At 45.3% G+C, this 21,323-nt stretch overlaps 1 protein-coding gene across 3 annotated transcripts in view; it reads left to right on the forward strand.

The window, feature by feature from the left end:
- ITPR1 (inositol 1,4,5-trisphosphate receptor type 1) overlaps positions 1-21,323 on the forward strand; it is a 321,687-nt gene that overhangs the window by 274,952 nt on the left and 25,412 nt on the right. For all 3 annotated transcript variants that reach the window (XM_029244000.1, XM_029243998.1, XM_029243999.1), the window contains 7 exons: positions 3,368-3,543; positions 8,015-8,179; positions 13,770-13,965; positions 15,314-15,406; positions 16,587-16,726; positions 17,305-17,470; positions 20,277-20,437. In XM_029244000.1, coding sequence (XP_029099833.1) covers positions 3,368-3,543; positions 8,015-8,179; positions 13,770-13,965; positions 15,314-15,406; positions 16,587-16,726; positions 17,305-17,470; positions 20,277-20,437 — 1,097 coding nt within the window. The remainder of the gene's footprint in view (positions 1-3,367; positions 3,544-8,014; positions 8,180-13,769; positions 13,966-15,313; positions 15,407-16,586; positions 16,727-17,304; positions 17,471-20,276; positions 20,438-21,323) is intronic.

A 21,323-nucleotide genomic window follows, 5' to 3' on the forward strand; every position in this document is an offset into this window, starting at 1 on the left:
AGAAAACGTAATTAGATGTCCTTGGAGAGAACAAGGTCGATCGGACCTAAGGAAGCCCTTTCCATTATGCAGTGACTGAGATCACCTCAAACACATCCACTCACTCAGAAGGATTTACTTTTTTCTTTTGGAAGATGTGTCGGGGGCATCTTCTATAGTCACTGTTGACCATCTTCAAGAGGAGGGTTGTGTTAGCCCAGTCTAGAAACAAAATCTGATTGGTTACCTGAAAGTATTTATTTGAGAGCAATATTTGTGCTCATTGAATTCTGAAACCAGGATTTCCAAAATGTCTCTCTTTCAGGTGTGTAATGACCTTGCTCTGTGTGCCGATGTGGCTCTGTGACTTCCAAGGCTTGTGGCTGCCAAGGACACTGTGGCCTTAAAAGCTCCTTTTTAGAAGTATCATTTTCCCCCTTTATTTCAGAACTGATGAGTCACAGCGTCTTGGAACAGCATGAAAATTGGGCATCTTCAGGTTTCATACTGAATTTGTAAACATGGCATGATGATTAAAGCACATAAAGTACTACTTTTTAAACTTTCTTACTGTTGAAATTTTCAAATATATACACAAGTAGAAAGAACAGTATAATAAACTGCCATATACCCATAAGCCCAGCTTTAACAATTACCAACATTTTGCCAATTTTGTTTCATTTATACTCCTACTGTATTTTCTGCAAGATTTTAAAGAAGTCTTGACATCTTGTCATTTTGCCCATAGATATTTCACTGTGCATCTCTAACTTCTAAGAATATTTTAAAATGTGTATAATCACCATACCATTATCATATCTAACAAAACTAACAGTAAATCATGTCATAGCCTGTCCATATTCATGTTTCTCCAGTTGTCTCAAAGAAGTCTTTCTATAATTGTTTATTTGGAATCTAGCATTAATTATCACCTCTGTTTTTATAGTGGGAAGACAGCAGGTTTTTATATTGTCCCCTTCAGGATTTGAGTACATGTGTTGTACTGGTCACATTTATTACACTGAGCTCTTAAGAGCAGTTTATGATAATCAAGTGCTTAAGAAAATGAAAGGCAAGCCACAGGCTGGGAGAAAATACTTACAAATCATACATCAGACAAAAGGCTTATATCCAGAATATATAAAGAACTCTTACAACTCAACGATAAAAAGATTACCCAGTTAAAACAGTGGGAAGAAGATTTGATCAGTTACTTCACACAAAAAAGGACATATGAATGGCCAAGAAGCACATAAAAAGATATTCAACATCAGTAGTTATTAGAGAAATGCAAATGAAAACCACCATGACATGTTACTAGAAACCTACTAGAATGGCTAAAATTAGAAAAACTGATGATACCAAGTATTGGTGACGATGTGGAGCAAGTGGAACTCCCATATATTGCTGATGGGAAGGGAAAATGGTACCGTCAGTTTGGAAAACAGTATGGTTAGGTGTTCTAAAGTTAAGCATGTACTTAGGGTCCCAAAATCTACTTCCATGTTTTTGTCCAAGAGAAGTGAGAACATACACCTACCCCAAGATTTGTACTTGGTTGTTTCCAGTGGCGTTATTTGTAGCAACTCCAAACTGGAAACAACCCACATATCCATTAATTGTGAAGTGGATGAATCAGTGGTGCTGTATTCATATTACGGAATACTACTCGGCAATAGAGAGAACAAACTATTAATATACACAATGACCTGAATGGATCTTAAAAATTCTGTTAAGTGAAAGAATTAAAAAGACTACCTACAAATATGATCATTTTTCTCATTTCATGAAATTCTGGAAAATGCAAAGCTACAGTGGTAGAAAGCAGGTCCATATTTGCCTGGCATTGGAGATGGGGGAAGGCATCAGTTGCAAAGGGCACAAGGAAACCTCTTAGGGCGATAAAGTTGTTTATATCTTGATTGTGTTGGCGGTTACATGAGGTCATATGACTGTATACACTGCCAGAGGTCATCAAAGTGTGTACTTAAAGTGGATGGATTTTTTTTTTTTTTTAATGATAGTTAAGGCCCATTCCTTCAGGGGCGTATATACTCCTGGTATATGCTGTGTCACCTTAGGCAAGATACGTAACCCAAGATTCCATTTCCTCTGGAGTAAAATGGAGATGATAACAGCAACCTCATAGGGTGATCAAGAGGGTTAAATAAATGATAATCAGCGTAAATGGCTTAACACAATATCTAACAGTTGTTAAATGCACAGCAAGGGACACCTAGGCCCCAATATGCACTTCTTCCTGAATTTCTGAGAAGCTTCTGCCTCTTGGTGCCCATTCCTAATCAGGTTTACCTTTGAAGGATATCCAAAGGCAAGAGGTAGGTGGCTGGGGTTAGGGGGACAGTTTTCAGAGAGAAAGTGAGTCTCAGCAGGTGTGGACGAAATGAACTAGGGCAGCCAGCAGGCTCGTGGAAGAGCTGGAACCTGCCGGGATGTCTCTTTCCCTGGCGGTGCTTCAATCCCAGCAGTTCTGGAGAATTGAAACTCCTTTATATAAGTGGCCTTAATCATGTAGTGCTACTTGTTTACATCTGAAGGAAAGTCAAAACGTGACAGCATTTGAAATAGGGGTGTTTTTTTTTTTTTAAATGAGTGTTTTGCAGAACCTTATTTTTAGCCCTGTTGGCTCATGTTACATAACCAAGCCGTCTCGTGGGACACTCTAAATAGAACTTGCAATAGCAAGAGATGACAAAAACTGGTATAAGCTCTTTGACTACAAGGATAATCTAATTGTAGGATGATGCTAATGATACGGAAGTTGCTTTCCTCCTTGCCTTGAAGAAATTTGATGCAGGCAGGGGACCTGCACTTTTCCTTAGCATGCTTTTAATAGAAATTAGAAGTTTATTCTTCCAGCTTGCCTCCCCTAAGAGTGAAGTGTGACACATGTATGAGTTTTGCTCATGGAACAAACTCATTTGATGGGTGCCTACTGGGTGCCCAGTGCTTCCCTTGGGGAATTTGGAGTCTGGTGGGGATGGGGTTTAGGGAGGGGGCAGTGACCGCTAGAGAACAGTGTCCCATAGGGATGACCAGGGGTACAAGAATCAGAGAAGGAAGGAGCACCTGGCATGTTTTGTGAGGAGGAGACTTCCTAGAAGAGGTGACGTCTAAGCTAAGACTTAACATGAATGGGAAAGGGAGAGAATTTCCCAGGTAGAAGGAACACGTATATCAGTAGAAGGCTTGCAGGTAAGAAAACATGGATGTGATTGGTTACGTCTGGGGTAGAGAACTGGATGTGAAGGTTGGGACATACAAGGCCAGAGAGGTGGTTGAAGAAAATGACGTTAAACCTGTTTTGGTCTGTCCCCTGTACCCGGTGAAAGCTCTGATCTCTGAGAGCCCTGCCTTGTCTTTCCAGGAACCCTGGAGCCACACTGGTCAGGGCTGCTGTGGACAGCCATGCTCATATCTCTGGCCATTGTCATTGCCCTCCCCAAGCCCCACGGCATCCGGGCCTTAATCGCTTCCACAATTCTCCGGTTGATATTTTCGGTCGGGTTACAACCCACGTTGTTTCTTCTGGGAGCTTTCAACGTAAGTATGAATACCTTCATCGCCAGTTTTTTGTTTACATACAAGTAGGAATGCCTTCCATCCTCCCCAGAATCTTGGCCTGTGCTTCTGGTGCAGAAAAATATTATCTGGGTCAACTGTTAAAATAGCAGAAGCAAAGGAGAGCTGCAGGTGGCCGTCTCCCTCTTCCCCTTGTCACAAGACGGTGAACCTCTTAACGTACTCTCTGGGCACCGACAGTCTCATTTTCAGGGAATAGTCCTCTCAGAATTAGGCAGACAAAGGGAGAGAAGTTGAGATCTGGGTTAGTTTTGCCAATCAGGTCAAAGGTGTGCTAGGACGAGAGATTTTAGCCAGTTAAGTCAAATGATGGAATAACACAGCACCCACTTCTGGTGAGGACCGCAGAGAAGCAAGAGGAACTGTTGACAGAGATGGAGCAGGTGGAGAGGTAAGAAGAGAATCAAGGAGAGTTACCTCAAAGTCAGTAGTGACATTTGGAAATGCTCTTTCACCGCTGTGGATGGGCAGGTGCCAGCTCCATCTGCGGAATTCCTAGGAAATGGACACAGCTGATATAAAGCCATAAATTGGAGAGGTTTCCTGGTGAAAAAAAGGAACGAATTGGGACATGTGGGGATCTAAAACTGCCTTCCAGAGGTTTCTGCCCTGAGTGTATAAGGAAGCTGAGGTCACTGTTCAGAAATGGAAGTGATACTGCAAAAAAGGTGAATCCAGTAATTGAGGGCAATCATAAATGTCCCCCAGTGGCTGTTCAGATGACAGAGGCAGCAAGGGCGCTAGGGGAGAACGGGGACAGGGCTGAAGTTTTGTCTTAAAGAATGGAGACAGTGGGGCCAGGAAGCAGGGGTTGAGCAGAGCATCTTCCCCACAGGCCACAGCAGCGAGGGGAGCCCGGGCCTGCTCAGGAGATGGCCACCCGTTGCGCTTCGCCTCCTCTGTGGCTCACGTACTGACATGTAGGGCCTGATCCTGTACAGGGAACCTGGGCCCTGCATTTCAGGAAGACGCACTGGGGCTTCATCCTCCAGGGCAGCGTGTTCTAAGTTGATGAATCTTAGGTGAAAAGAGCGTTCCTTGGTCAAATCCATGTGCGAAATGCTGGGTTAAGCAACATGAAAGGTTTTCCACGGCAGCATTTCTGAGACTTTAATATGCTGATATGGGTTATGAATCTGTAAGAAAGGGACACCAGGTATTTGTGTTTCCCGAACTTATTTGCCCACATTTTTTGTGAAGTATCGCTTGGAATTAGTGTTGTATAGAGTACAGGTTGGGAAATTCTATTCCCAATAGTGGGAAATGATTCAGGGTTTTTGAGCAATTCAGTGGTTGAGAAAATTCCCTTGGTAGTGGCATGAATGTACACGGATTTGTGCAGGGGGTTGGGGGACCACTTAGGGCCTCTAGCAGGGCTTTCAATTACGTGTGACGAGCCTGCGTCTTGGTCATAACGGAGAAGAAGGAAGGTACAGATGTCAGAGCTTCGGAGGGAACAGTGACATGTGGTGGGCGTTGGGTCTGAACCTTAAGCCTGAAATTAGTGCAGGGCTTGGTCTGGGTCCTTTTCTCCAGGCAAAGAAGGTATCACTGTCTTGACTGGGTGATGAAGGAGGCAAGTATAACTCCAAATTTTTAGTCACGGGAGGCTGGGAGAAGAATGATGCCTCCAGCTAAAATGAAGTCATGCAAGACCTGGTTTTCAGGGTGAAAATAGACGAAAACTGTTGGCTCACTGGGCTCGAGGTAACAAGACAGGCTATTAATGTTGGGCCTCATGTTTGGAAATCGGCCATGACCAGAGTGACAGAGTCACATCAGCATTGAAGCAGGAAATACAGGCTTCACCTGCAGTGAGAGGAAGCTTTTTAAGAAAGAAATACCGGAGAAACAAATAAATAAAAGGAAAAAACACTCAGTATTTCAGGGATTGTCTTCTGCTAGTTAATTCTTTTGTTTCTCTGGCCTTTGGTCATTCCATAGTTTTCTCTTTAACATAAGTCAGTTGGGGGAAAGACTCCATTTGGATAATTAATGACCATTCATAATACCATTAGCTCAGGGGCATGGGGGGGAAGCTGAAACAGTAAACGATTACTCAGAGGGGATAACAAAAGAGGAATGTCATATGCAGCAATGGGAGAAGGAATAGCGGCTGTGGACACACAGCGAAGGAATGTTGGAGATCTAAGAGCTGGGGAAGCAGCCCGGGGTGGTATCCTGGCAGCCACGTGCAGGGACGGTGGTGAGAAGGGTGCTGCAGGAGCTGGGGTTGGGTGCTAGGAGTGGACAGGGCAAGACGGCCGTGTGTGCCCTGGAGAATCCCTGGGGACGTGGGGAGAGCCGCTGCAGTAGAGAGCTGGGACCAAAAGCCACATCCGACACTAACCAAAGTGGGGTCCGTAGGAAGTGGGGACAGCAGACTAAGACCATGAATAGGAAACAGTTGCTGGTGAAGCGACAGAGAAAATGGGGGCAGAAGTTAAAGGGGAGAGTGGGCTCAGGTGAAGTGGACTTCTCTGTTAATACCGCAGGTGCCTGGGCTTGTGTGAGGGCCTGGAATGTCGAGCAGAGCGTGGCCTTCTTTTTTCCTCTCTGAAACCCCAGCAACACAGTTCTTTCAGAATGAATGATGCTTTCTCACCCTAAAAAAGATCCTACACTGGCAAAAGTTAGAATATTAGAGGAAAAAGACCTGGTGGATTGAAAGGTTAGCCTGAGAAAGCCGAACCTTCTCCGTGGGTGTTGGCTTCCCCCCTTATCTGATTGCCGCGAAGCTCGCTTGCACTGACCCACCAGATTAACTGGCACCGCTTCCCCAGCACCTGTGGCCAAGCTAGCTCAGGTAGCAGGAGGTGGTTTTACCAAGTGCAGCTGAAGCGCATTCTCTCCACCTTTCTCCTGATTCAGGTTTTTCTAGCAGCATGTTGCTATAGTCAGACTTCAGGCATGGGGTTTCTCTCAAAGGTGGGACTCTGTTATACAGTAGGTCAACCTTCAGTTGCAGGGGTCAGAAAACCTAATCCACGCTCATATAAGCAAAGGAGAAAATGTGACTGAGAATCCTAGCGCCTGGCTTCAGGTGTAGCTGCATTCAGGAGGCTGGACAGTAGCGTCAGGGCTCAGTTCCTCTCTTTTGGTTCTGCGCTGGTGGTACCCTTGGGCTCCATGGTAATGCAGGATGGATGCCAGCAGCCTCAGAGGTCACTTTCTGTCAGGTCCAGGGTCAGGGGTAAAGAACAAAGTTGTCTTACGCTGCGGTCCCAGGAAGGATCTCAGTGGGTGTCATTGACTCCATTTGGTCACGTGCCTATCCGTGAACCAGTCGTTGCCAGGGGATTGCCATAATTCCGACTGGCCAGGATGGAGCCCCACCCAGACCTCAAGGACCGATACATGGGAAGGGATGGATCCCCAGAGGAAAAACAGAAGTTATTCCCAACCCAAGAAGGGCCAAGCGTTGGTACTTTACGAGGTCCCAGTGTGGCTCCTTCTGAGGGATCAGACTAGTCTTCTTGGAGAGTTGGGGGGATCTGATAGTATAGGTTGGGAGGGAGACTTCCTTTATTCTTTATACTCTTTTATGCTATTGGGAAAAAATGCTATTACTTTTACCATGTATATATGACTATTTCAATGAAATATGAGTTTATGAAATATGAGTTTATGAGTTTATGAAAAGGAAGAAATGGGGAAAATCACATTTCTTTGCTTATTAATAAGGTTACATACTTTTCGTATATTGTTTTTTAACTTTTTATTGATGTAATTGACATATAATATTGTATTAGTTTTAGGTGTACGATATTTTGATTTGATATGTATATGAATTACAAAATGAATACCATAATAAATTTAACTTTCATCACCAAAAAAAAAAAAAGAAGTTATTCCCAGAAAGGGGGGCAGGGGAATAGAACTCATCCTGAAGTCCCTTACTTTCTCCTGCGCACCCCAAGAGAATTCTCATTTTCCCTGTAAAATTAGGAGCAATGGATGACAAGAACTGGCTGCTTCTCATTAAATTGCAACCCTCTAATGCCTAGAATGTAACAGAAAGTTAGAAAACACTTTTAATCATGCTGATCACAGGGTTCGTGGATTGAGGTGACTTCTGTGTTTGACTAACTCATGGAAGGATGTTAGAAATGATTCATATCTCATCTTGAAAATCATAATTTCAGTATGTGTTAATTTTGTTTTTGTCACTTACAAATGCCACTTGATTAGGGTTGCCCATGAAGTTATTTGACTGTCACATTAACTTGCAATATGCCTGAAAAGCAAAGTAATGAAATGACTTTGATCCGCAGAACAGGTCTCGGCGCGTTCGGTGGGCCCTGGGTGCAAAAGGAAGCTTTTGTTTGGGCACAGGCGCCGAGAGACGCCTGGGGGCAAACTGCCCTCGGCTCTTGTGAAGAGTCTCGAGTTCGGCATGTGCTTATCTGACTGTTGCTCTCATTGTTGTCAGGTCTGCAATAAAATCATCTTTCTGATGAGCTTTGTGGGCAACTGTGGAACATTCACCAGAGGCTACCGAGCCATGGTTCTGGATGTTGAGTTCCTTTATCATTTGCTGTATCTGCTGATCTGCGCCATGGGGCTCTTCGTCCATGAATTCTTCTACAGTTTGCTGGTGAGTTGCTGGTGTTGAAAGATTTTACATGTGGGCAACTAGGAGAGCATCCTCTGTCCTTCCTCCCCTCACGGACCCCTCTTTTTCATGGTGACTGGTGTGCCTGGTCTACGAGGTTGTAGCCCGCCCTGTACGCAGCGTTTGGGGCATCTGGAGAGGAAAGCTACCCAGGGAGCAGGTCAGCTATCAGGAGCCCAGGAGGTGCGCGATCACAGTGCGTGATCATGATGATAGATGATGCCCGCCATCTGGGTCAGGAGACGTTGCCTCCATGTCCACCTTTGTCTGTCTTATTTCTTGGCCTCAGCCAGCGCTTACAAGGAGAATGTTTTTGCGACTATCACCTTCTGACAGTTCTCATGGGATCCATTTTCCAGTGAAAACATGTAGTGCCAGTAAGAGCGGGAGGTATTTTCAAAGACCCAAGACCCATGGCAATGAGCTTGATAGATTTATTGATCCAGGAGACCTTTTTAGCAGAAGTTGTGTTCCAGTTTGAGCCGAGTGGTTAAATGTCTTGATTTTCCATTATTTTCCTCCTGAGCAGGTTTTTAAATGACAGACCTCTATCTGCTTATTCTCCTGTCATTACAGGGAATCTTGACCTGTAGGGTTGTAGATAAAAAACCACTTCATTGTACCTATGTTAAATGACAGGAAGCATAAAATTGACCTTTCTGCGAGCAAAACCATCCATAAAGGGAATACAAGAAGTATTAGAATGTGTCTGATGATAAAAAATGATCAAGGCCTAAGTGTTGACTTAAGACGAGGGGCTTGGGAATACCCTGGCAGTCCAATGGTTAGGACTGTGCGCTTTCATTGCCAAGGGTGCAGGTCCGATCCCTGGTTGGGGAACTAAGATCCTGCAATCCGCGTGGTGCAGCCAAAAAAAAGAAACGACTAGGGATCTACTTGTAAAAAGCAGAGCAAGGAAGGCACTTCCAGGAATTGCCGTCCATGTGGTCTCCAGGCTGGTGACTTAACTGCTGTGTGCCTCAGTTTCCCCATCTACGAAATGGGGAGAACAGTCCATTTCCTGGCAGGGCCATCATAGGGATTTTCTGCTACTTCGCGTGTCAGGGTCTGAGAACAGCACCACCACAGAAATGCTGGCTGATGGCCGGCTGTCATTACCGTCTCTGTCATCCCGTCTCCCCTCTCCCAGCCATACACCATAAAGGATGCACCATTTAGGCCTCCAGGATTAGCTCCTTCCATTAGTGGTGGATGTTGGCAGACTGACGGATATGGATATGGATTCGTTTCCCTCATTTTAAAATAGGTCTGGCCGTACTTTGAGGTTTTAGGCAAAGAGGTCTCTGGATACACTTGTGATGGCCATTACATGCCCGGTTTTGGTCTCTCGCTATCAGAGATCTTTAGAGCTCTGTGTATATTTCTAAGCCTTTTTGTCTCATGCAATAACACCCCTGGGTGGGGTTCCTGTTTGTGAGTCTGGGAGGCCCAAGTCCGGAACCTGACAAATTCCTGTCCTCTCTCAGTGGGGAGGCAGAGTTGAGTCGGGGTCTCTCCCACCGCTGCTGAGGGGTCTCTCCCACGAGGTAGGGGAGTCCCCTTCAGACAGTGCCATCTCGCCCTGGCAGAAAATGACTTTTCTAACCATCTATATCCCGTTGGCTCTGTTTCTTTTTCTGTTCATCAAATCCTTTTCTTTTGGTCACTGGCAGTGCCAGCCGGTGCCAGAACTAGACACGGTAGGTGTCATGGTGAGACGAGGCAGTGTCGTCCCAGCCCTCACGGGCCTCACAGTGTAGAAAAGAACGGTTACTGTCACTTACTGACTGTTCCCTGTGTGCTCTTTCTGTCCCCTCTCACGACCGCCTTTGAGGCGGACGAACTCTGCAAATTACCACTGGCCAGGTGGAGCCTGGTGAGGCAGGTCACCTGCCCGGAGTCGCACCGCAAGTCAGGGGCAGAGACCACGACAGTGACGCAGCTCTGTTGACTCCCGGGTCTAAGTGCTTAAGCACGGCCCTGAGCTGCCTTTCATTTGAGCCTGTGAAAAAGTCCCTGCTTCGGTGAAACCGGTATTTCACATTGCAGTCTGCATGCCTGCCTTCCCGTCCCTCACCTGTCACAGAAGGATCAGAGGGGCTCCGAGCTGCTGGTGATGCTACCTCGGCTCAGTGCACTTTGAGAAAGACTGACCAGGGTCAAATGAGACTGGGGTTGGACGCTTCTCGTAGGTGCTTCTGCAGGGTTTCTAAGTCACTTTCTGTGACTTCAAGTGAGGCGTTCCTTTTGGTGTCAAAAGCAGTATTTAACGTGTCTGTTGGGAACCACAGACAAAATACTGAAACCGTTCACATTATTCCATAAATGAGGAAAGCCTGTGACAGGAAGGAATTGAAGAGAGACCTCTAGCAGGGAAAACCCACATGTCACATGAAAACTCTACACCAGCAGGGCGGAAAGGCAGAGTGGGCGACTGTGGCCTAATTGAAGTTCACCCCGAGACTGGCTGAACCCGGTCCCAAGCCTGCATTCAAGTTGTGTCCTTAGCAAACTATTAATATCACAAGATGAAAGTGTACAAAGTTCATTAGCAGGCAGGTAAGAAAAGGAGAAATTCACGTGGTCAGTAAACGTGGAAGTGTTCTAATGTCAAACAGTGACATAGTGATTAAAACAGGAGCGTGATCCCGTGTTGTACCTGTAATGCTGGGAAAGGTTCAGAAGCATGATCATGCCCACTTCTAGTGAGAGTGTGCTGAAATGGGCCTCGTTCTCTAACAGTGGTAAGGATAAATGGGTACAGCCTTTCCGGAAAGCAGTGGAGCGAATATTGTGTGTTATGTTTGACCCAACGGTTCCATTTCTGGAAACTTGCCAAAAAGAAATAACTGGACAGGTATATATTCAGGCACATGCAGAGGTGTTCATCACAGCATTACTTGTAATGATATATAATTGAAAACACCTTGACTGTTTAAAAAAGGAAAAGATATTGATTGAGTAGACTGTGGTTTTTCCATACACTGGAATACTAGGTGATCATTTTTTTTTTTGAAACTGACATAAGGTTTATTATTATTTTTCCTCAGAAAAAATTATAACAGAAACAAAGCTTAAAAACATAATGAAGTAAAACTTTCCTTAACAAAGATCCATGGACATAAAATGAAAAAGCTCTCAGAAATCCAAATAGATCTAATTGTTCTTTTTATTAAATATAGACACAGGTGGCAGCTATATTGCCCAAATTCAAGAGACTGTAAATACCTCAGGACCATATTCGAATAATCTTTAATCTAAAATGAGTGAAAGTACCAGAAGGAAGAGAGAAAAGGTATTATCCAGAAAATCAGACCACTGCTTTTTTTTTTTTTTTTTTTTTTTTTTTTTTTTTTTGCGGTACGCGGACCTCTCACTGTTGTGGCCTCTCCCGTTGTGGAGCACAGGCTCCGGACGCGCAGGCTCAGCGGCCATGGCTCACGGACCCAGCCGCTCCGCGGCATGTGGGATCTTCCCGGACCGGGGCACGAACCCGTGTCCCCTGCATCGGCAGGCGGACTCTCAACCACTGTGCCACCAGGGAAGCCCACTGCTTATTTTTAACCAGAGCTGTGATGATAGCTATTTACTTAGATTTGAAAAAATATCTATTTTGATCACACCCTCACAGAGATTCTGAGTTTGTCAATCAGGCTATCATCCAGGCAGGTACTTTAACTAGGTGACTTTTTGACATGAAAATGTTCATGATTCTTTTTACCAAGCAAGCGGACTATATGCCAGCTTGCGGTATAATATTTTTGTAAAAATATGTATGCATACGTTACACTTTTTTCAATTATGTAGTAAGGTCAGAAGGAAAGAATTTGTTGAGTAAATGTCTATAGATATTGGGGTTATTAGTGATTTTTGTTTTTTTCTTTGTGCTTTTTTGTGTTTTCAAAGTTTTCTCCATTGCACTTGTCTAATTTTCTAATTAGAAGAAAGTTTTTCCTTATTATCAAGTGATATATGTCCATTGTTTTAAAATCAGAAATGATAGATAAATGAAAAGGAAAAAGTTACTTGTCATTTCAGTGATTTGGGGGCTGTATAATGTCTACAGTTCTTAGCCCCAGAAAACAAGTGTCATTTGTTGTCTGAAGTTGCTCTTCCTTGCTGCTTCATGGTGAGTTGCTGGAAAATATTTAACCAACATTAACAGCAACATTAGCCTTTGTACTCTTATATCGAATAAACGCCTCTTCCTTGCTTCCTTTTAAGTGTCCTCCTTTGCCCGGTGCCCTTCACACTGGTCTCAGGACACAGACTGGCCTGATGGAGGCAGAGGGGCTAATTGAGCAGAAAATGAACTCAGACGTAAAATTCTAAATTGGAAGGGACTCGGAGATGAGCTAGTTCAGTCCACTGATTTTTACCAATGCAGAAACTGAGGTCCGGAGAGGTCTCATGGCCCGATCAACAGCTTGCAACAAATTAAAAGCAGAGTCAGGATTCACACCCTTGTCCCCTGACTCACTTGGCTGTGCACAGTCATTCCCCAAAGCCACGGTGGAAGCAGGACCTTCAGGACAGGATCAGATGTCCACACAGAGGCCATATTAAAGCTAGCCCCCACCCAGGTCCAGAATAACACCATGGATCTCTTCTCTCATGGCTCTCCGCCAACCCTCCAGCCAAATATCTGAGATTGTAGTTCCTAGAAAACCAGCTACTGGTCTCCCATACCTCTAAGTACCTCCAGGGAGCCTCCATTTCTCATGAAGCCAAGTTCTTGCAAAGCGCAGGCCCCTTGGACAGAGGGCGCACCAAGATGGTGAACCCGCTGTGAACCGCAGGGGGTCTCTGCCCCGACCAGGGCCATGGGAAGGGTTTAGGCTTCCTGGCGTGTTACCACCGCCAGCGTCCCTGCTGTGTACTATCTGTGTGACCTTGGCCCAGTCTCTTCGTCAGGAATGTAATGATAATTATTATCGATTGTGGGCTTACTCGGCACATAAGTATGACTGTATGCTAAGCACTATATATACCTTGTCTATTTATTCTTTACAATAAGTCTTTCTCCTTCAGTCTGCAAATGATGAAACTGAGGCTCCGAGAGGAAGGGGGTAGTGCCTGGTCCTGGTGGTAGCAAGCGGTTGAGCTGAGGTTTGAACCTTTGTCCACTCCAGAGTCCCTGCTCCCTGGCCTGGCCCATTGCAGGTCAGCCAGCCCCGTATCCAGAGTGGCTGGCCCTTAATAGAAGCTCAGTGAATAATCCCTAAATGAATACCAGGCCCCTCATCCCTTTCCTCCCTTGTCCTCTGCAGCTCACTGGTACAGCCTGTATTTTCTCTAGTCCCAAGACCTCTAAGCTACATGTAAACAACTTGAAATTGCTGTTGTTTCCCACCCTCCTTTTCTATATTTGTTTTTCCTTATTTTTACAATCTCGGTTTTCACTGTTAAGACAGGCAAGGGTAACACATTAAGGGTGTAATGCTTTTGAGTTTCCGGAAGGGTAAATTCTTTATAAATAATTATAAAGTTGTCATTAGGGGATACTGATGTCCATCTAATATAGAGGCTTCTTAAAATGGTCCCATTGTTGTCCTTTCATTTGTTTTTAAAGCTTTTTGACTTAGTGTACAGAGAAGAGACTCTGCTTAATGTCATTAAAAGCGTCACTCGCAACGGACGGTCCATCATCTTGACGGCGGTCCTGGCTTTGATCCTGGTTTACCTGTTCTCAATAGTGGGCTACCTTTTCTTCAAGGATGACTTCATCTTGGAAGTAGATAGGCTGCCCAATGAAACCGCTCTTCCAGGTGGGTTTGGGATCTTCTGAGCTTTTTTAATGTTAAAAGAGTATTTCCTGATTACAACTGAACTAAAAATGATGACTTTGGCAGTGTAGGTATCTCCCTAATGCTCAGAGTGAACTGAATACAGGGCTTAGTTTTCACTTCATTCAAAGGGCGGTATGATGTGTCAGTGCTAAGTGTGAGTGTCCAGATGCTACGTTGAATTTATTTACTAAAGTCCTATTTTAAACTAGTACAACATTTTCATAAAACAGTTTGACCATGTATATTGAAAGCATAGGAGTCTGCATCCCTCTGGCTTGGTAAATCTACCCCTAGGAATTTATCCTTTAAAAAAAAAAAATGTAGAAACAGATGTGTACGGAAGTATGTTCACTGCAGTGTGAAATTGGAAGCGATCTCAACGTAAGGGAGTGTTTCATTAGAGTGTGTTTCATCCATGGTGTGGTGAAGCCTGCAGATATGGTACGTCTTTATAAACCTTCATGGAAGAGTACCCAGGATATGGTAGGAAATTGCCGAAGAATAACTACAATAGGATCTGTGTAGATTTTTATTTTTAATTAAAAAGCTCATGTATGTCTTATAAAATATGGAAGAATATACTCCCAAACTGCGTCAGTGGCTGTCTCTGGGGCTTTTTTTTTAAAAAAAAAAAAAACAATGTGCACGTTTTACAGTGAGCTTATATGATTTTCATTTATAGAAAAAACAGAAGAGATTTCCTCTTTTGAGAGAGAGAGATACATATTCTTGAGTGATACCCAAGTGCCTTTTCCCTCAATTAAAATACTTGACACTAGTAAGTGAAATATTACTGGTTTTTCATCTGGTAGCCAGGCGCCCTGAGTCCAAGGAACAAACTAGAATTGTAACTAAGCCAGGCAGCCTTTTTCTCCCTCCCAAATGCTGCATTCTTGGCATGTAACTCCAGCCTCCAAGTTGACACTAAAAATGGCATTCACTGCCAACCATCTTAGGGTTCTGAACTAAACTGATCTGGGTCTCAGATTTCCGCTCCCGCTTCTCATGCAGACTTGGTATAAATCTTGCTGGAGTCTATGTTCAGTAGTATTTGTCGAAGAGTTTCAGCTGTTTGTCTTTAAAGTTGGAGAGGTGCTATTTAAGTGCGATATTTCTAGTAAGCTTACAGGAATTGACATTTCTGGCTTTTTTCCCATACAGATCACCAAATGAAAGTGTAAATTGCATCTCTGCTTTGAATTTATATGCAGGCTTGTCGGGTGTTATTTATGTAAAGAATTGTTTAATCAGCCGTGAGTTGGGGACTTCAAACATTTTAACCATATGTTGCCAGATTGTTCATCATAAAATTTCCTTCTCTCTCCAGAAGCCAGTGAGAGTTTGGCAAGCGAGTTCCTGTACTCTGACGTGTGTAGGGTGGAGACTGGGGAGAACTGCTCCTCTCCGGCACCCAAAGAAGGTAGGACCTCGCAGCGTTAGCATGTTAGTGCCAGGCTCCCCCCAGAGGCTTAGATGGTGCACATGACATTGGAAGCAGATGAAAGCAGACTCACTGCTCAGAAGTAAGGCCAGTAGCAAAGAGGAATGGCTGGGAGAGAGGAGGGGGATGAAGCGGGGGAAAGAAGGCTATGTGGGAAGAAAATAGCTGCTTCATTGATTCAGCCAGTATTTACTGAGTGCCCACTATTTGCCAGGGACTGTGTTGTACTCTAAGATATAATAAACTATAGTGGCAGGGTCGGGGCAGGGGGAGAGGGAGGTGGGCAAAGAGGTGATTACTAGAGAGGATGCTAAGTGCTGAGAATAAGGATGGAATATAGAAGATAGGCACCCAGCCTAGTACTGGAGTAAGAGTATCACCCAGGAGGTGACAGCTGAACAAAAACAGTAGACTCTTGGGCGAAGGAGGAGGGGTCGGTATTCCTGTTGGAGGGAACAGCATGCCTGAAGGCCTGGACGTAGAATACGGCATGTTTAGGGAGATAACGATCACGAGGAAGGAGAACCGGAAGAAACGAAGCCAGAGAGGTCAACAAAGGGCCAGATCATGAAGGGTCTTACATGTCAGGCTAAGGGGGTCAAAGCTTACTTAAAGGATGATCCAGGTTGTTGAGAGGGAGTGATATGATGAGATAGGTGTTTTAGCAAGAGCATTCTCACTGCAGCTGGAGAAAAGAACAGGGCGGTCAGCAAGTTCTTCCTCCAAAAACCAGTAAGAATGGACAGTTTCCAGTTTAAAGCGATTCATTCAGAGGACCAACTGTAAAAATGTTGCTGGATTTAGCCCTACAGCATCCCCGGTGAGGAACCTGGGCCCTGAGCTGAGAGAAGAGATGCTCATCACTCAGCGTCCTGTCAGCGCCTGTTCAGAGCTGACACTGTAGTTTAAAATCTGAAAACGATAGGGAATATTTTAGATTTAATAGAGGGAAGGGCAATTCTGGGCTTGAGAAATTAGCAAGTTTTAGTGATGAAAACAGTGATGAAAAAGAAAGCCTTGGATGCTCGATTCCTTTCTTTTATTCTTTCTGGCTCCTGTCTGTCCGCTGGTGAGGTGGCATTCAGGAATCATGATGTCCAAATCCCAGTATCTCTTTTCACTCACGTTTCAAATCTCTCCCGACTTGCCGTGTTCGCAGAGCGGGTCCCTGCAGAAGAGACGAAGCAAGATAAAGAGCACACGTGCGAGACGCTGCTGATGTGCATCGTCACAGTGCTGAGTCACGGGCTGCGGAGCGGGGGCGGAGTGGGAGATGTGCTCAGGAAGCCGTCCAAAGAGGTAGCTGCGCCCCAGGGGAAGGAAGAGCAGGGGGGCGGGGTGGGTGGTGAGAGCACCACGCAGTGGGCTCCAGTGTAAACCGAAGACACACAGGCAGGGCTGGGAGCGGTGGTGAGGAGACGTGCGGCGGAGCCAGCTGCTTAGGGCTGCTTTCCTCTCCGGTCACCATCGAGTTGCAGCCCTGGGAGGAAGCCCCAGTGCGGAGCGGGGCAGCTTCTGCTCTCCCCTCCGTGTATTTAAGCGATTCCTTCCTTCGGGGGCCAGGTCTGGCCTGCGCGAACACATTCGCAAACCCCTTAGATCCCAGGAAGCTGCTCTCGGGCACGTGCCACGTGACACTTGGAGAACTCACAATATACACGGCGGGTGTGAAAAGAGCCACATTTGTGGCTTTTACACTTTGACACCCAATGTAACATGCTGAGCGAAGCACACGGCACTGCTGGGGGTTGGGGTGGGCCAGGAGGGCTGGGACATCTGACTTGGAGGCATCCAGTGCCCTCCTTCTGCCCTGAGCTCTGCAGACCCGAGTGCTGGGGACAGGGGGTAACCCGCTGACAGAGGTGCCTCTGTTCCAGGAGCCCCTCTTTGCTGCTCGAGTGATCTATGACCTCTTGTTCTTCTTCATGGTCATCATCATTGTCCTTAATCTGATTTTCGGGGTCATCATTGACACCTTTGCCGATCTGAGGAGCGAAAAGCAGAAGAAGGAAGAGATCTTAAAGACCACGTGCTTTATCTGCGGTGAGTGGTAAAGCCTGGCTTGTGCCGAGGGGCTGGGGGTGCCCAGACTCTCCGTGGGAAGGGCCGCTGCTGTTCTCCAGCGTCCCTGCCCTTGGCACTGAGCGGGCCCCTGATCTGTTCTGCTGGGGAGTGTCTGGAGCGCCCGTGGACCTAGTGCAGCACTTGCCGGTTGGTTTTAAGAAATGAAGCTTGGGCTAGCAGAAGCGCCATCGTACACCATTTGAAATGTATGTGTCTCAGGGTCTCATGGTGGTTGGGCTGCCAGAGCATCTCGTGTTCCCATTCTAAGTAACCAGATGGAGATCTTGCCTCCACCCCCAGCCTGTGGATGGCCTTACTGCAGATGGTAACAGGTTTCAAGTGGAAATAGAGTCCTGTAAGAGCATACAGTGCAAATGCTCAGAGCTTGGGCTTGGGAGTCAGACCTGGTTTCTGATTAAACCTCTGCCACTTAGCTGTGTAACCATGGTATAGTCACTTCACTCCTCTGAACCTTTATTGTTCATCTGTAAAATGGGTACAATAATATGTACTTCTCGGCCTTATCCTGGGACTTAGGAGAGCTAGTTTATGAAACACGCCTAGCATAGCGCGTGCACTGTGTAGGCACTTAATGACGAGTAGTAAACTGCTACATAAGGGAGGTGCATGGGGTGCCAGAGATACCGTTTTCTGTGTAACTACAAGGAAATACATGTAAATGCAGATTCATCATGTAGGAATCTGGGAGCTGAGTAGTCATTTCAGGATTGTTCATAATGTAGTTACTAAATACATAAATTTCCTACTGGTGTGTCTACTCAAAGAATGATCATTTTTCCATTTAAAAACTTAAGATCTTAGATTTTTGTCCCCTTAAAACCTTTTAAAACTTCTCGTTTTGACAGAATTCCAGTTACAGAAGTCATAAGGATAGTACAAAGAATTTCTGTATACTCTTTCCTCCAGTTTGTCACATGTTAAAGTTTTCCTTCATTTTCTTTATTCACACACACACTATTTTCCTGAACAGTTTGAGAGTGGCTGGCACAATGCCCCTTTATCCCTATTTTAATACTATACATTTCCTAAAGATAGGACCCTTCTCTTATATATATGCAATGTAATTATCAAAATTGGGAAGTTAACAAGGACGTAATACTCTTACTTAATCTACAGAGATCCTAGTCAGAGTTCACACTTCATGCCAATAATGTCCTTTATAGCAAATGATAGTCCCAGGTCATGTGTTGAATTCAGTCCATTGACATTTTTGAAGAATATAAAAGTTAGTTATCTTGTAGAATGTCCCTTGGTTTGGGATTTTCTGATGTTTCCTCATGGTAAGATTGAGATTATGCATTTTTTTATAGGAACATCAAAGAAATGCTGTATTCTCCTCAGTGCATCATATCAGGAGGTACATGATGCCAGTTCATCTTATAACTGGTTGTGTTAACTCTGATCCCTTGGTTAAGCTGGTAATTGCCCTGTTTCTCCACTGAAGTTACTTTTCTGCTCTTTGTAATTGAGAACCATTTTATGAGGAGATACTTTGAGGCAACGTAAATATCCCATTATTTCTCAAATTAAATGTTAACGCACCAGTTTCTGCATCCAGTTTTTTCCTGAGTCTGTGATTGTGATGTTTGCCAAATCTTACTTTATTGTTCTTTCTACATTTGTTAATTGGCTTTTTACTTTAAGAAATAACTTTCTCTTTTCCCTGTGTATATTTGTACTTTTGTATTTGTAACACAATGGATTTGTGTTTTTAGTTAATTCGATGGGTTATATAATCCTTTACTGTCATAATTTATTCTGATGCTCAGATTGCCCCAGATTTTGAGAGCCGCTTCAAAGCGGGCTGCTGTGTTCTTGCCATGTCACCATCATTTATTATGGACTTTCTTACTTTTTTAGCACCATGAGATATTCTAGATGCAGGCTCACCTTGTATCTTCCCTGACCCAGCCCTGGTATCAGCCATTTCTCCAAAGAGCTCTGGTTCTGTTTAGTGGAGACTGGTATTTAGAAGCCAAGATCTGGTGACTGGGTGTGCTCATTCCTCTTGGTGTGTCACTGCTCCCAGGGCTAATCAGGGCACAGATCTAGAGGATACATGTATCCACAGAGTTCTCTATTTCATAAACACATGAGAAAGGATGAGTTCACACCCATACCTCTAATTCCAATTCAACAATCAGAGTTTATTCTGTCTCTCTCCCTTTCTATCTTTGTGCTCCCTTCTTTGACAGTTAGATATCTGACTCCCAGTATCACCATATATTTATTTATTTGCTCAATCTAAGAATACACAGAAGCTATTTTCAGAATCGCTCACCTATACCTCTGCAAAAGATAAACTTACCAGCTGTCGTTAAACTGTATGTCTAGTTCTTTTTGTCCTTACACTGTCTCCTCACAAACCTTTTAACGCGTCTCCCTTTTGGCATTTACCTGGGAGAAGGGACTTCGCATTCCCTGGTTGCCTGTGTGCACGGACCTGTCACACCCATGCTCATTTAACCCACACACACTCCTGGAACCTAGATGATGTCTTCCCATCCCCTGAGAAGGCAGCTAAGGCACGTGGAGACCAAACAGTGACTGGTCAGTAGCAGAGGTGGAACTCAAGCCCAAGTCCATCTGACCTACAGCCTGTGTTTTCCTGCTCTGATGCAAAAGTGAATGCATTTGTAAGGCCAGCAGAGCCCAACTCTTTATAAAGACAGGAGTGAAACCACAGCCTCCTCTGGATGGGTAGTTCTCTCGTGGGTTTTTCTGCCCCACGGCTGCTCACTCAGGGCTTTCTGTCTCTTTTTAGGCTTGGAAAGGGACAAGTTCGACAACAAGACTGTCACCTTCGAAGAGCACATCAAGGAGGAGCACAACATGTGGCACTACCTGTGCTTCATCGTCCTGGTGAAAGTCAAGGACTCCACAGAGTACACGGGGCCTGAGAGTTACGTGGCGGAAATGATCAAGGTGAGCGCAGAGACCTCCTGGAGGCAGGTCACGCCCCGGCCTGCTGGCCCGGCTTCAGCTCGGAGCATGGTACTGGGAGCCAGTGGGGAAGCTAACATCCAGCGTCTACTGATCCCTTACCACGGACCGGGCGCTAGTCTCTGGAACTTCGTGAGTCTTTGCAGGTAACCTTCAGAAGCCCCAGACAGGGGGTGTCATCTCCAGGTTAAAGGAGGAAGCACTGCAGCTCAGCGAGATTAGCACACGGCCACCCTAACCGGGGCTGAGCTTCTAACCTAGATCTCGCTCTGTAGCCCGCCTTCCTACCTCTATGTTCTTGGCCTCTTTTCCTGATGATGGATCCCTTTCTGTTTTTCCTCCTTATATAAGACCTGGTCTCTAAGCGGTATATTTTTTAAATGATCACTCGGTGTAGTTCGGCCTGGTTGGTCCGTTTGGCCTCAGCCTAGCCTTTCTGGGAGACAATTTGCTAATCATCAGGAAGGGATCACATGATGGAGGAATCTGAGTCCCAAATTAATCTTCTTGCTGACGGGGAGCGTGACCGCCGTGGCCCGGGAAGGGGGAAGCTGCCGCCGGTTTGCAGAGCGCTCTTCTCAGGCAGGGCTTTGTAGAGGCACCAGGCGTGTGCTCTGGGGGTTCCGGGCCAGCTGTCCTTTCATCCCTGTGGTTCTGAGCTTCATTGAAACGTTCAGGGGCGTATGGTAAAGCAACGAGGCATGGATTGTGAAGTTCAGGGAGTCTGTGATTTACGCCAGCTCACTGAGGAGAGGGGACGGTGAGCTGGGAAGAAAGACCACGTGATTCACTGATCTCCTTCCTGTTGCCAAGGACTTGAGCACGCTGCCCAGGTATAAGTTATCCTAAATGAGCCCTTCTGTGTTTC

This window comes from Monodon monoceros, unplaced genomic scaffold (genome assembly GCF_005190385.1).
Source record: "Monodon monoceros isolate NGI ecotype Baffin Bay Population unplaced genomic scaffold, NGI_Narwhal_1 Super_Scaffold_3, whole genome shotgun sequence".
Classification (NCBI taxonomy): Eukaryota; Metazoa; Chordata; class Mammalia; order Artiodactyla; family Monodontidae; genus Monodon; species Monodon monoceros.